Source organism: Hyaena hyaena, unplaced genomic scaffold, assembly GCF_003009895.1.
Source record: "Hyaena hyaena isolate Hyena2069 unplaced genomic scaffold, ASM300989v1 scaffold_215, whole genome shotgun sequence".
Lineage (NCBI taxonomy): Eukaryota > Metazoa > Chordata > Mammalia > Carnivora > Hyaenidae > Hyaena > Hyaena hyaena.
In genome coordinates, this window is record NW_024080846.1 from 161,651 (window position 1) to 176,149 (window position 14,499).

The 14,499-nt window shown below is 36.5% G+C and overlaps 1 protein-coding gene across 4 annotated transcripts in view; it reads right to left on the reverse strand.

The window, feature by feature from the left end:
• LOC120238650 (disintegrin and metalloproteinase domain-containing protein 5-like) overlaps positions 1 to 14,499 on the reverse strand; it is a 109,252-nt gene that overhangs the window by 25,865 nt on the left and 68,888 nt on the right. For 3 of the 4 annotated variants that reach the window (XM_039242500.1, XM_039242503.1, XM_039242502.1), the window contains 3 exons: positions 12,707 to 12,902; positions 1,994 to 2,084; positions 1,260 to 1,479 (listed from right to left, as the gene is read on the reverse strand). In XM_039242500.1, coding sequence (XP_039098431.1) covers positions 1,260 to 1,479; positions 1,994 to 2,084; positions 12,707 to 12,902 — 507 coding nt within the window. The remainder of the gene's footprint in view (positions 1 to 1,259; positions 1,480 to 1,993; positions 2,085 to 12,706; positions 12,903 to 14,499) is intronic. The other variant, XM_039242501.1, reaches the window with a different exon arrangement.

The window sequence follows — 14,499 nt, forward strand, 5'->3', positions numbered from 1 at the left end:
AAATCCCAAAGCTTACTATGTTTCAACTAAATAATCTAAATATATCACATAGATTACCCAAATAATTCTTGAATAAAATATTTTTGTTTATTATTTATTTTTTTGTTTTTTTTTAAAAACAGTCACAAATATGAAAAAGTAGGAGGATAGAATGAACCCTATATTGTGGATTTAATTTGAAAGTATAATTTTGACCTCATTTATTTTTAATGTAGATATACATAGAAATATATATACATATATACATACACACACACATAATCTGAGTGTGAATATATATACATATACCATATATTCATATATATTTATCTGTATGTTTACATATACATGAATATTATAAAGATATAGATTTCCTAGTTCTGTCTGTTGATGGGACCAGAAGCAGTGATTTTCCAGTAGCAAAAAGCACAATTAATACCTAGATGTTGGTTCTTAAATACCATTTCCCATTCAGACTACCATGTCCCCAAGAGGTGAAACATAACTTCCTGCTCCTGAAGTATGGACTATGCACAGTAACTTCTTTCAAGGAAGTACAACATGGAAAGGGAAATAAAGGGTAACTTTACAGTGACAAATCTGACAAACATTACCCCAGGCAGGTCATCAAGGTTAACATCAACAAGTATGTACACTTGATAATGATATGATGAAAGGACACTTTACCTCTGGGTCTTCCTCCCAAGCCTAATCATAAGAGAAACATCAGATAAATCTTATAAGTCTTTGAGGGACTTTCTACAGAGAGTATATGACCAGTTCTCCTCAAAACTGTCAAGGTCATCAAAAACAAAGAAACTATGAGAAGCTGTCACTGTCAAGAGAAGCCTAAGGATACATAACTGTAATGTAGTATGCTTGGTAGGATCCTGGAAAAGACAATTAGGTAAAAGAAATCTGGATGAAGTATGGAATTTATTTAATAACAATGTATCAACATCAGTTCATTGATTATAACAAATGTACCATATTATTGTTAGATATTAGTAACTGGGAAAATTGGAAATGTTGCTTATGCGGATAGATGGGCAAGCGGGAAATTTGGGGAAGGAATGGTATGTTCTAAAACCGGATGTGGTGATAGTTGTACAATTCCATACATTAATCAAAAGCAAAGATTTGTACACATCATGGGTAACTTTTATGGTAAATAATAGCTCAATAATCTGTTTAAAAATGAATTGTTTGGTATATGATCAAAATGAGTACAACTATAAAAAATATTCTTAAAACACTTGAAAATTTGTAGTTCTAATTACCATATCAGGACCACACACAGTGCCATCTTCTACAAATGTGTCATCTCTTTCTTGAGGACTCTCAACTGTTGTCACTGAATTTTTAGATATCCTTTCTCTGTTTCGATATGTAGATACACATATTTCCTCCCGTACATGTGTGTAAATCACAGATAAATTTTCACGTGATACTAATGTTTTGTGTGGCCAAGCACAAACTAATTTTCCACAGAGAAGATTACTAGAAGCATAAGGCAGAAAAAAACATTCTCTTTTTACTGAAATAACATAGATATACCTAAGTTTAAAAAAAAGTGAATTACTAATTTAAATCCAGATTTCAACAATTTTCTCTCAACAAATTTTTTGAGCACACTGATTTATGTATGATGTGACTCTTTTTGTTTTGTGAAGCTATGTGGCAAGGGAAAAATTATTTTTGCAGCCTAACAGCCCTGATCTGTCTTATATTAGCTTCTGAAACTTCAGCAAATTATCACTAGTTTTCAATTCTTTCATTAGTAAAATGTGATAAATAATTCTCACTACAAATATCATTTTTGTAACATTATAGGCACTGAACACATGTTATTTGCAGGCAATGGGTAACACTGTTCAGCTCAGATCACGAAACAAAGAAATATGTGGTAAATTACCATATAATAAGATCTAAGATATATTATTATATACATTCTTGGATCTTGGCAATATATAACCAACATCCCAAACAAAATTAGAATTTTCTAAATACATACGCGTATCTACAATGCTCTCGGCCACAGTTTCCATATCTATCTCCTCTTGAGTTTACTTCATCATAACAAGCAAATGGAGCACCTCTAGAAGCTGAAAGAAAAAAAAGATTAAGTAAATTACAATACATAATTCTAATAATCATTACAGAGATAATAAAATCACTTCGGAAATTATAATGTGATACCTAAGGAGGTTTATAATTACATAGCATTAAAAAGTTGCTGGGGTAGATCTGATTAAAAAGAGAGCTCCTCATTTTAAACCTATAGACTTTGTTCTGCACCAAACAGAAAATAAACAGCAAAATTATTCAAATGGTGTTATATTATTAGAAATATATATAGCCATAGCTCTGTCTTTATCCTCTAAATTGTTTACTTTCTTAATTTCCTACCCAATGTGAAAAAAATAAGAAAGAGTATCTATAATGCAATACTGATAAGGAATCCAAAGAGCATTTGACTTAACTCTTCTTCCACAATTAAGTCCTTGTCTCTGTTTCCTAGTATCCTACAATCAAGAAAAAAGGAATTTTGAATGGTTCCAGTCACAGATGGCAACTTAGGAAGACCCTGGTTTCTCCTCCTTCCATGGACACACCAAATCTATTTACATCTATTTATAGAGAAATTTCTCCTAAAGAACTGAGTACTGACTGAATGGCTTCTACACAATGAAAGAAAGACCATAAAGAGAATCACAAGAGGGGTAGAGACATGCTAACAAAGGAAACTTCTACCACTGATGCTCTAGTGGGGAGGGATAGGACTGAGGGACCATGAGCAGATTCATCTGCCCTGAAATAACAGGGAAAAAGGCTGAAATTTAACAGAGCAACATATAAAAGATATATAAAATAATATAAAAGATCCAGTCCTAGAACTCTGCCAAATACTGGGAGAGCTGCTGGAACTCTCTATTGGTCAGAAAGGCTGGTGAGTTTACATATCCCCTCCACCTTGATAGCATAGGTGAGAGCAGGGTCCTGATGCTACAGCTGACCAATTTCCTCAGTGACACCTGGGTCTTTGGCCCATACTAGCCTTGGACCCTGTCAGCAGAGATAAAAAGCTGTGGTTTAAAAGAGCAGCTAGAATATAAAAGAACTAGCCTTAGAATCTTGCCTCATGGCAGGGAAGCTACTGGAACTTTCTTTGGGCTGGAGGGGCTGGTAAGAACCATGATTTGCATCCCCTTTCCACCTTGATAGAATGGACAGGAAGGGGGCCTGGGTGCCCTACCTGGTCTACTACCTCAGTGAGTCCCAGGTCCCTAGCCCATGCCATCCCCAGCAATCCCACAAACGTGGCCCAACCCACACAAAGACACCCCTGGTCTGTGCTCACTACATCCCCAATCATCTTGACCAACTGACATAGGTGCAAAGCACCCGGGAACACCCCACGCCCATACCACCTTGGCTATAGATGGCTTGCTGGGCCACTCAGCTCAGAATGCCCTGGGACCTCCCAGCTCACACCTACTTCAGCTCCAGCCACCCTACAAGAGCAACCCCTGCACAGAGTGCCCTGGGAACCCCCAGCCCATGCCCTGCCTTGCTTTAGTTACCTTGACAAGGTACCCTATGCATGGAGTGCCTTGGGACAACATGACCTTCACCCACCTCAGCTTCAGCTCTGTACTCTGTGCAAAGACCCCTGGGATCCCCTCCCAAGTTTCCACCCACTTCAGCTTGCAAGAACACAGATCAAGGTCAGTTGAAGGAAGGAAAGAACAAAGATTAAAGTAGAAATAAATTCTAAAAAATTAACAAAAACAACTGAAAAGATCAATGAAACCAAGAGCTGGTTAGTTTTTTGAAAAGATAAACAAAATTGATAAACCTTTAGCCAGACTCATCAAGAAAAAAAGACAGGACTCAAAGAAATAAAGTCAGAATGAAAGAGCAGAAATAACAATTGACACCACAGAAAAACAAAGAATTATAAGAGACTACTATGAAAAATTATATACCAACAAATTGGATAACCCAGAAAAAAACAGATAAATTCTTAGAAACATACAATCTTCCGAAAGTGAACCAAGAGGAAATAGAAAGTTTAAGGACACCTCAGTCATTGAGCAATTCTTAATTTGGCTTGGGTTGTGATTCCAGGGTCATGGGATCGAGCCCCATGTTGGGCTCCACACTGAGCATGGAGCCTGCTTGAGATTCTCTCATTCTCTCTCTCTCTCTCTCTTTCTCTCTCTCTCTCTCCCTCTCTCCTCTGCCGCTCTCCCCTGTTCATGTATGCTCTCTCTCTCTCAAAAATAATTTTTTAAAAGAAGAAATAGAAAATCTGAACACTCCAATAACTAGTAATGAAATTAAATCAGTACTCAAAAAACTACCAAAAAATAAAAGTCGAGGACCAGGATTCTACTGAACTTTTAAAGTAGAATTAACACCTATTCTCCTCAAACCTCCAAAAAATACAAGACGAAAAGCTTCAAATACACACTATACATCCAGCATTGGATTAATACCAAAACCACACAGACATACTACAAAAAGGAAAAGTAAAGGTTAATATCTCTGAGGAACATACATGCAAAATCCTCAATAAATATTAGCAAATCACTTTCAGCAATACATGAGAAGGATTATTCAACCACAATCAAGTGGGATTTATTCTGGGGATGCAGTCAGTGATGGTTCAATATTTACCAATCAATCAAGATGATACACCACATTAACAAAATGAGGGATAAAAATGTAGAAAAAGCATTTGATAAAATTCAATAACTTTTTATGAAAAATCTCAACAAAGTAGGTTTAGAAGGAATATACCTCAACATTATAAAGGTCACATATGAAAAACCCACAGCTAACATCAGATCCAATGGTGAAAAATTGCCCTTTTCCTCTAAGATCAGGAACAAGACAAGAAGGTCCACTCACCACTTTTATTCAACTTCTTACAAGAAATTCTAGCTATAGCGATTAGACAAGAAAAAGAAATGAAAGAAATTCAAACTGGTTAGGAAGAAATAAAACAGTCACCATTTGCAGAGGACATGATACTATATATAGAAAAGACTAAAGACTCCACAAAAAAACTATAGAAGTAATAATGAATTCAGAAAAGTTGCATGATATAAAATTAATATGCAAAATTTGCTTGTGTCTGTACACACACAATGAAGTAGAAGATAGAGAAATTAAAACAACTCAATTTACGATTGTACCGAAAAACAATAAAATACTTAAGAATAAACTTAACCAAGAAGGTGAAAGACCTGTACTCTGAAAACTAAAACACTGATTAAAGAAGTTGAAGACGACACCAACTAATGAAAGATTCCATGCTCATGGATTGGAAGAATCAATATTATTAAAATTTTCACACTACCGAAAGCAATCTCCACATTCAGTGCAATCCCATTAAGAATTCAACAGCATTTTTCATAGAAATAGAACAAATAATATTAAATTTTTACGGAATCACAAAAGACCTCAAAAAGCCAAAGAAATGTTGAAAAAGATGAACAAAGCTGGAAGTATCACAATACCAGATTTCAAGATATGCTGCAAAGCTGTAGTAATCAAAACAGTGTGGTACTGGAACAAAAATAGACACATAGAACAAGAGAACATAATCCAGAGACCAGAAATAAGCCCACATTTACATTGTGAATTAATTTATGACAAAAGAGGCAAGAATATACATGGGAAATGGCATACTCTTCAATAACTAGTGCTGGAAAAACAGGACAGCTACAAAAATAAACTCAAAATGGATTAAAGACCTAATGCAAGGCACAAAACCATAAAACTCCCAAAAGACAACACAGGCAATAATTTCTTTGACATCAGTCATAGCAGCATTTTTCTAAATATATCTCCTCATTAACAATAGAACTCTCCTATGACCCAGCAATAGCACTACTAGGAATTTACCCAAGGGATACAGAAGTGCTGATTCATAGGGGCACATGTACCCCAATATTCATAGCAGCACTCTCAACAATAGCCAGATCATGGGAAGAGCCTAAATGTCCATCAACTGACAAATGGATCAAGAAGATGTGGTTTATCTATACAATGGAATACTACATGGCAATGAGAAAGAGTGAAATCTGGTCATGTGTAGCAACATGGTTGGAACTTGAGGGGGTTATAGTGAGTGAAATAAGTCACGCAGTGAAAGACACATAACATATGTTTTCACTTATAAGTGGAATAGGATAAAATTAACAGAGGACTATGGGGGAGAAGAAGGGGAAAATATAGTTGGGGAGATGGAGAGAGGCAAACCATGAGAGACTCTTGAATAGTGAGAACAAACTGAGGGCTGATGGGGGAGGGGGAGAGGGGAGGGGGGGAGATGGGACGGCTTTTGTTGGGATGAGCACTGGGTGTTATATAGAAACCAACTTGAAAATAAACTATGAAAGATAAATAAATAAATAAATATGTCTCTTCAGTCATGGAAACAAAAGCAAAAATAAACTATTAGAACTACATTAAAATAAAAGCTTTTGCACAGCAGAGGAAACCATCAACAAAGCAAAAAGGCAATCTACTAAATAGAAGATATTTGCAAATGATATACCCAATAAAGGGTTAAGCTCCAAATTATGTAAAGAACTTACACAACTCAACACCAAAAATAAACAAATAAACAATTTAATTAAAAAAGTGGGCAAACCACTTAGACATTTTCCAAAAAAGGCATGCAGATGTCCAACAGACCACCTTTAAAGATATTCATCACTAATCATCAGAAAAATGCAAATAAAAAACAAAATGAGACATCACCCATACCTCTCAGAATGACTAGAATCAAAAAGACAATTAAAGACATGGATGTAAAAAAACAGGAACCCTTGTGCACCTTTGGTGGGTGGGAATGTAAATTGGTATAGCCACTGTTGAAAACAGTATGGAAGTGCATTGAAAAATTAAAAATTGAAATATCATATGATTCAGTTATTCCACTATTGGGTATATATTTAAAAAAACCCAAACAGACAAAGAAAAACCATAATTCAAAAGGATACATGCATCCCTATATTTATGACAGCATTATTTACAGTAGCCAAAATATGGAAGCAGCCCAAGTGTCCATCAATAGATGAATGGTTAAAGAAGATGTAATATTCTTTATATATGTAATATTCTTTACGTATATATGTAAAGCCATATATGGCTTTATACATATATAGATATATATATGTATACAATATATATACACACACACAAATATATATATACACAATGGAACATTTCTCAGTCGTAAAAAAATAATGAGATATTAACATCTGTGACAAAATTTATGGACCAGAGGGTATTATGCTAAGTAAAATGAATCAGAAAGAGAAAAACAAATGCCATATGATTTCACTTATATGTGAAATCTAAGAAAGAAAACATATGAACAAAAAGCAAAAACAAAAAGCAGAAACAGACCCATAAATACAAACAATAAATTCATGGTTGCCGGTGAGGAGTATGGGAGATAGACAAATGGGTGAAGGGTAATGGGAGATATAGGCTTCCAATTCTGGAATGAATAAGTCATGAGGATAAAAAGTACAACATAGAGAATACAGTCAATGATATTTTAATAGTGTTGTATGGTGACAGATGGTAGCTACACTTATGGTGAGCGCAGCATAATGCATAGAGTTGTTGAATTATTATGTTGTACATCTGAAACTACTGTAACATTATGCGCCACCTATACTTCAATAAAACAAAAAGAATTATTGGGACACTTGCGTGACTCAGTCAGTCGAGTTTCTGACTCTTGGTATCGGTTCAGGTCATGATCTCAGGGTCATGGGATTGGGCCCCACATATCGCTCCATGATGAACACAGAAACTGCTTAAGATGCTCTCTCTCTCTCTCTCTCTCTCTCTCTCCTCTCTTCCCCACTCACACACTCTCTCTCTCAAAATGAAAAATAAAATCTTAAAAACAAAGAATTACTGAATTTTAAAATCAGGACGGATGCCCATGTTCATCTACTTCACCCTTTTTATATGTTTAGTTATGTCTAATTTTAAAATCATAAAAAATAAAATGTAATAATAGCTGCACCGGCACTTTGACTTGGTTATTTAGAGGTGTGTTGTGTTGATCATGTTAGTCACATGTAATAAAAACTGAGATCTTTTGTTGTCACCACTATTAATTGGCATTGAGCTCTTCTCAACAATTTGACAGATTTTCATAGTTGAAGAACATGCTCATTAAACTTCATTCTCTCCCCTGACACAACCTATACACATAAAGGATGCTACAAACATGTCAAAATAGATTTGTGAGCACAATCTATCATAATAAGCAATTGTCTTTTGAAAAGGCCTACTCTTGAAGCCACCCAATAAGTAACTAGCATCTGTTTGCTTTGTCTCAGTCAAATTACTGATTTGATTTTATTTGGTTTGGTTAAATCTAATTCAAACTTCTCGGGGCGCCTGGGTGGCTCAGTCGGTTAAGCATCTGACTTTGGCTCAGGTCATGATCTCACGGTTCATGGGTCTGAGCCAGGCATCAGGCTTTGTGCTGACTGCCAGCTCAGAGCCTGGAGCCTGTTTCAGATTCTGTGTCTCCCTCTGTCTCTGACCCTCCCCTGCTCAAGCTGTCTCTCTCTCAGAAATAAATAAAACATTAAAAAAAAATTTTTTTTAATCTAATTCAAACTTCTCAATTCCTCCAAATTCTTCTCAAGGGCCAGGATCAGGATGGTGCAAAATTTAAGGGGGCAGAGTAACAAAAACTCAATACTTAAATAACATCCTGTTTTCCCTAATATATATGTATTTATGAGAGAGAGAGAGAGAAAAAGAGAGGCAGGGGAGGGGCAGAGAGAGAAGGAGACACAGAATCTGAAGCAGGCTCCAGGCTCCAAGCTTTCAGCACAGAGCCTGACTTGGGGCTAAAACCCATGAACCATGAGATCATGAACTAAGGCAAAGTCAGACGCTTGACCAGCTGAACCACCCAGACACCCCTCAAATAACGTCTTAATGCAATATTTTAAAAATCAAAATTAATGGCCAGAAAAATCCATGATAAACAAAATACTACATTTTAGATAGGGACAGGTCCTTGTCGCATAACCCTGCTTTACTGCCATTAGAACCAGTACAACCAGCCCTCAGTTCCTTTGAGTGGCCTGGGGAGTCAGGTCAGTAACCTGCTCCATCTTCTCCTACATGCTGGAGGAAAAGTGAAAGTAGCAAAAGGTGGGTTATCTCCAAGGGCTCCTGGGATCTCCCACCACTCTGAATAAACCAACATTCTCTTTGTGGCCTTTTTCAGCTCAACTTTTGGAACACAGGATGGCATTTCTGCGTCGTTCTCTTGACTATCAACCCCCAGTGCTCTGGCCAACTCACTCCTGAATTTCCTTTTCTTCCCAAGATTATGTTTACTGTGGTTCCATTACGTAACTCTCCAAATGATTTCAGCCTACAGCAGAGCTACTTTCCCGCTCTTGCTTCCCGTTTGCAGCCTTTGAACTGAGATCACCACAAGGCCCAAAAGCATGAAAGAAGACAGTGAATGGAAGTTGGAACATTCTGGAACATGACCTTGATTCTGCTGTTTCCAGAAGCCAGTCGGTACATGTTACTGGACAGGCAATGCCAACAGCTGGCCATGTCAGGAACTATAACAATCTGCTATGGTAATGCTCTTTGCAGAGATCCTGATAAGGTAGTAGCATAAAGCAAATGCATTTTTTGCCTAGTAGAGTCAAGTAAAAGTCAATAAGTGGGTTTTTTTTTTTGTTTGTTTGGTTTAGTTTTTTTGTTTGTTTGCATCTGTCTTGTTTTGTTTCATTACGTAGCTGTAAGAATCTCTAGGGGAAAGGTATTTATTTTGTAGATTTTTATGTAATTTTTTGCCTTAGTTTTTAACCCTTTGTGTTTTACAACTCACAGTGCTTCCCACCACATTCTATTCCCAGAGCAGGACTGTAATGAAGGCAGGCATGTATTTATGTTTCTGTTTATGAATGAGGAGACCCAGGGTCCTGCACTTGGTTACACTTGGTGACACTAAGCCCAATGTTCAAGAGTACTAAAAAGCAGCTACTCCTAAATATGTCCACATAAAGGGTTTTGGCAGTTAAAGTACAATGCAAATTCAGTCAAAAGGGAGCATCATCTTAGTCCCCTGTGATTTAATATCTGAGACACAGAGAGGAAAAAGGTAAGCTACTTTCCTAAAATGCTTCCATGTAAAAATACTCCAGGCCCTCGGGTGCCTGGGTGGCTCAGTCAGTTAAGCATCCTACTCTTGGTTTTGGCTCAGGTCATGGTCTCATGGTTCATGGGTTTGAGACCCACGTTGGGCTCTGTGCTTACAACATGGAACTTACTTGGGATTCTCTCTCTCTCTCTCTGCTCCCTGTTCTGTCTCTCTTTCAAAAAATAAAATAAAAATAAACCTTAAGAATTTGAAACCAGCCCAGTGTTTGTTTATCAATAGATATATGGAAAAGGAAAAATGTGGGGTATACACACAAACAATGGAATTTTATTCAGCATTAAAAAGGATAGAGATTTTTGGAATATTCTACAACATGGAAGAATCTTGAGGACATTATGCTAAGTGAAATAATCAGCCAGTCACAAAAAGACAGATACTGTCTGGTTCTGCTGATATGGTACCTAGCACAGTCAAAGTCAAACATACAGAAAGTAGAATGGTGGTTTCCCGGGACTCGGTAGGAGAAAGAATGGAGAGTTATTGTTTAATAGGTATAGAGTTTCAGCTTTACAAGGTGAAAAGTTATGAATGGTTCAAGATGGTACATTTTATGTTACATGTATTTTAACACAATAAAAAATTTGTGGAAAGACAAAAGAACCCACTTCATTTGATATGTAGATGCTGTCTAATATATTATTTAAATTAATTCAGCTAAAACATTTTTAAAGCTTCATTGCGTTACTTCCTTACTCAGAAGCCCATTACCAATTAGTGTTTTAATCTTTTAACATTATCTTTCAGGTGTTTACATCTAAATTTTTAATTTCTTAAAGCTTGGGAACAATTTCCCCATCTTCTGTTTTTCCTAAAATAGACCTAATATATAATAAATATATGTTGATTTTTTGTTAACAGGGAAACACAAAAGGGGATGTCTTATGCCACCATAATGTTGGCATCACTACCTTTAACATTTTGTGTAAGGCAGGTCTAGTGGTCATGAATTCATTTAGCTTTTGTTTGTCTGGAAGTATTTTATCTACCCTTAATTTGTGAAGGTCAGTTTGCCTGATATAATAGTCTTTGTTGGCAGCTTTTTTCTTTCAGTTCTTTGACTATATCCTCCCACTGCCTTCTGGACAGTAAGGTTTCTGCTGAAAAATTCCCTCATAGTCCTATAGGGGGGTTCCTTTGGATGTGAGAAGTTACTTTTTTTTTCTACTTTAAAAATTCTCTTTCTGTCTTTGAATTTTGATAACTTTGTTATAATGCATCTTATGGATTTATTAAGGTTCAACTTATTTGAGGTTCTTTGGTCTTTCTCAATCTGGATATCCCATTTCCTTCTTCCAGCTTGGGAAGTTTTTAAGCGTTATTTCTTTGAATATGCTTTCTTTCTTTTTCTTTTTTAATGTTTATTTATTTGGGGGGAGGGAGAGAGAGTGCATGAATAAGGGAGGGACAGAGAGGGAGGCAGAGAAAGAATACCAAACCAGGCTCCACACTGTCAGTTCAGAGCCCAATGAGGGGCTTGATCCCACAAACCAAAGTTAGCGTAAACCAAGAGTCAGATGTTCAACAGACTGAACTACCCAATGCCCCAAATGTGCTTTCTGATCCTTTTCTTCTCTATTCTTTTTTTCTGAAACTCTCATAATGTATATTAGTCCCACTAATGGTGATGCATAAACCCCTTAAGAATGTTTCTCATTCTTTTATCTCACATGCTGTTCTTATTTAATCATTTCCAGTGACCTCTTTGAGTTCACTGACCATTTTGTTTGCTTGATCTAGTCTGTTATTGAATACATCCAGTGCATTTTCAGTTGTAAGTGTATTGTCTGCTGAATTCATGATTTCTGTTTGGTACTTGGGGCTCTGGACTAATGGATCAAGTCTTTGCCTCCCACATGGGCTGGGAGCTAGGATTATTTATCCACTCCCTTGGTGGGGAGTATGAGGAGTACCATTCAAGCTGCCACTTCTGCTGCCCCTGGACATCTAGACAGTTCAGACCCATCAGAGCTCCCAGAACTGGCAAGACAGACTTCAGGTGTCTGGGCATCCCCCTTGAAAAGGTATGCATGTTGGACATCCAAGCAAATCCTTCTCTGCTGGGTGAAGCTGAGAGCTAGATGGTCTCTCCCTGCTTGTAAGGCACTGCACTGTGGTAAGATTTCTAACGGGAGGGTGAATCTCCTCCCTTGAATCTCCTTATTGGCTTTGGTGAGCTCTCCTTTGTTCTAGTAAAAACTCTTGTTTCATTTAAGCCTAAACTAAACCTCAGCACCACAATTCTATATAATAGTCTGAGAAGCTACATATCCACTCGAGGTTCCTTCCTTTGCAAACAAGAATTCCATATAAATTCTGGTTTTTTTTTCATTTTTCAGAATAAAGAAAATTTTCTTTCCTGTAATACACACTAGGCAAGACGTCACTCATTAACAAATCACATTTACTTTTTTGTTCTATAGAATTGAATAACAAAGCTTGTAATAATCAGAATTTAGGAACTAAGGAGACAGTTATGGTCATTACCTCCTCCAACCAATTTTTTACACTGTTTGGTAAATATTCGACATCGTCCTTTGTAACAGAAGGAATCACCTGAATCACAAGTTTGTCCATTACGTGCATAAGTGTCAGGCACACAGTATGGAGAAACTCCATTGCAGTATTCAATGAAATCACATTCATCATATGATTTCCTACACTGTATGCCAGCTGCTTTTAGCTAGAATGGAAAAGGAACATAAGAAAAGATTACACATCAATGATACTCAAAGTCTACTTCTCTTCAGATTTTAAATTTTCGCTCATTTTCTTTTTTCCTAAGTTTCTTTTTTTTTAAAAATTTTTTAAATGTTTTATTTATTTCTAGGAGAGAGAGAGACAGCCTGAGCAGGGGAGGGTCAGAGAGAGAGGGACTGAAACAGACTGAAACAGTCTCCAGGCTCTGAGTTGGCAGTCAGCACAGAGCCCGACGCGGGGCTCGAACCCACGAACCGCGAGATCATGACCTAAGCGAAAGTCGGACGCTTAACCGACTAAGCCACCCAGGCGCCCCGTCTTTTGTCCTAAGTTTCAAACAGCAATGAGAAAATTAAGTCTTCTCATTAACTACATAAGTATTGCACAGAAATTTAAATAATTAAATTTACTGTGGATAAAGGAATGGGTAATGCTCGTGAGAGAAGTGAGAAACTCAAAGATAAGTAGACTACCATAATGATTAAAAAAAATAAAGGCAAAAAGTAGAGCTAAGGAATTAATATAAAAATTACTTTCAAAAAGTTACTTCCAACCCATTATGGCTAGCCATATGGTGGACATGGACAGCCTCTCGTTTCTCCATATGATGTTCCTTAAAGCAGAAGTCAGCAACCATTTACAAAACAATAAATATATATCATAAACAGTTAGAAAAAAAGTTTCTAGATTTTTTTAAGGTAATTTAAGGACATACAGGAAAAGGTTTATTTTACATATCATATTGTAAACAACCGCAAAAAAAGAAAAACCCAGTAACTTCCTCAATTACATATGTCTGGTCTTTTCATCACTTACTCTGTAGCTAACAGCTTCCAGGATTCACTTTTTGTATATCTGTCTTCACCAATAAATCTCCAAGTGTCATCACTGCAAACCCTTTCCTCAACGTAAGTCCCAGTTCCTCATTGCTATCATCACTATCCTGTGCAAACTAAGTCAAATTTATTCTAGCTTTCAAAGGTCCTAGAGGCCCAGCCTCTGTAACATTCACCACCCCTCAACATAGGTTTTCTGTATACTTTTTTCCATGCTGTCAAGTATCTGCAATATATAGCAATTCTGACTATATACCATCTTCATGTGATGGGTGGGAAGACAAAACACAATACTCATGTCACCCAAGCTTATAGAGTTAACATTCAAGTCAAAACCAATAGTCAAAATTATTTCTAAAGGAAAATAAGTATAGGTATAATGAAAAAGTATTAATATCACTTTCTTTAAAATATGCTTCCTTTTATAAATATGTATAAATGGAAATATTATATTTATTCTAATTTCTTCTATTGTTATGACTACCTTTTATAGCAGTTTAAAGGCCACAGAAAATATGAGGGGTAAGTACAGAGACTTCCCATATAACTTTTCTTAGTACGTACAAAGCCTCTCCTTTAATCGACATCTCCAACTGGAGCGGTACATTGGTTACAGCTGATGAACTTACATGAATTACACCATAATCACTCAAAGTCCATCGTTTATATGAAAGTTCTTTCTCATTATTATATAGTTTATGGGCTTCAACGTATGTATAATGACATGTATCTATTGTTATGATA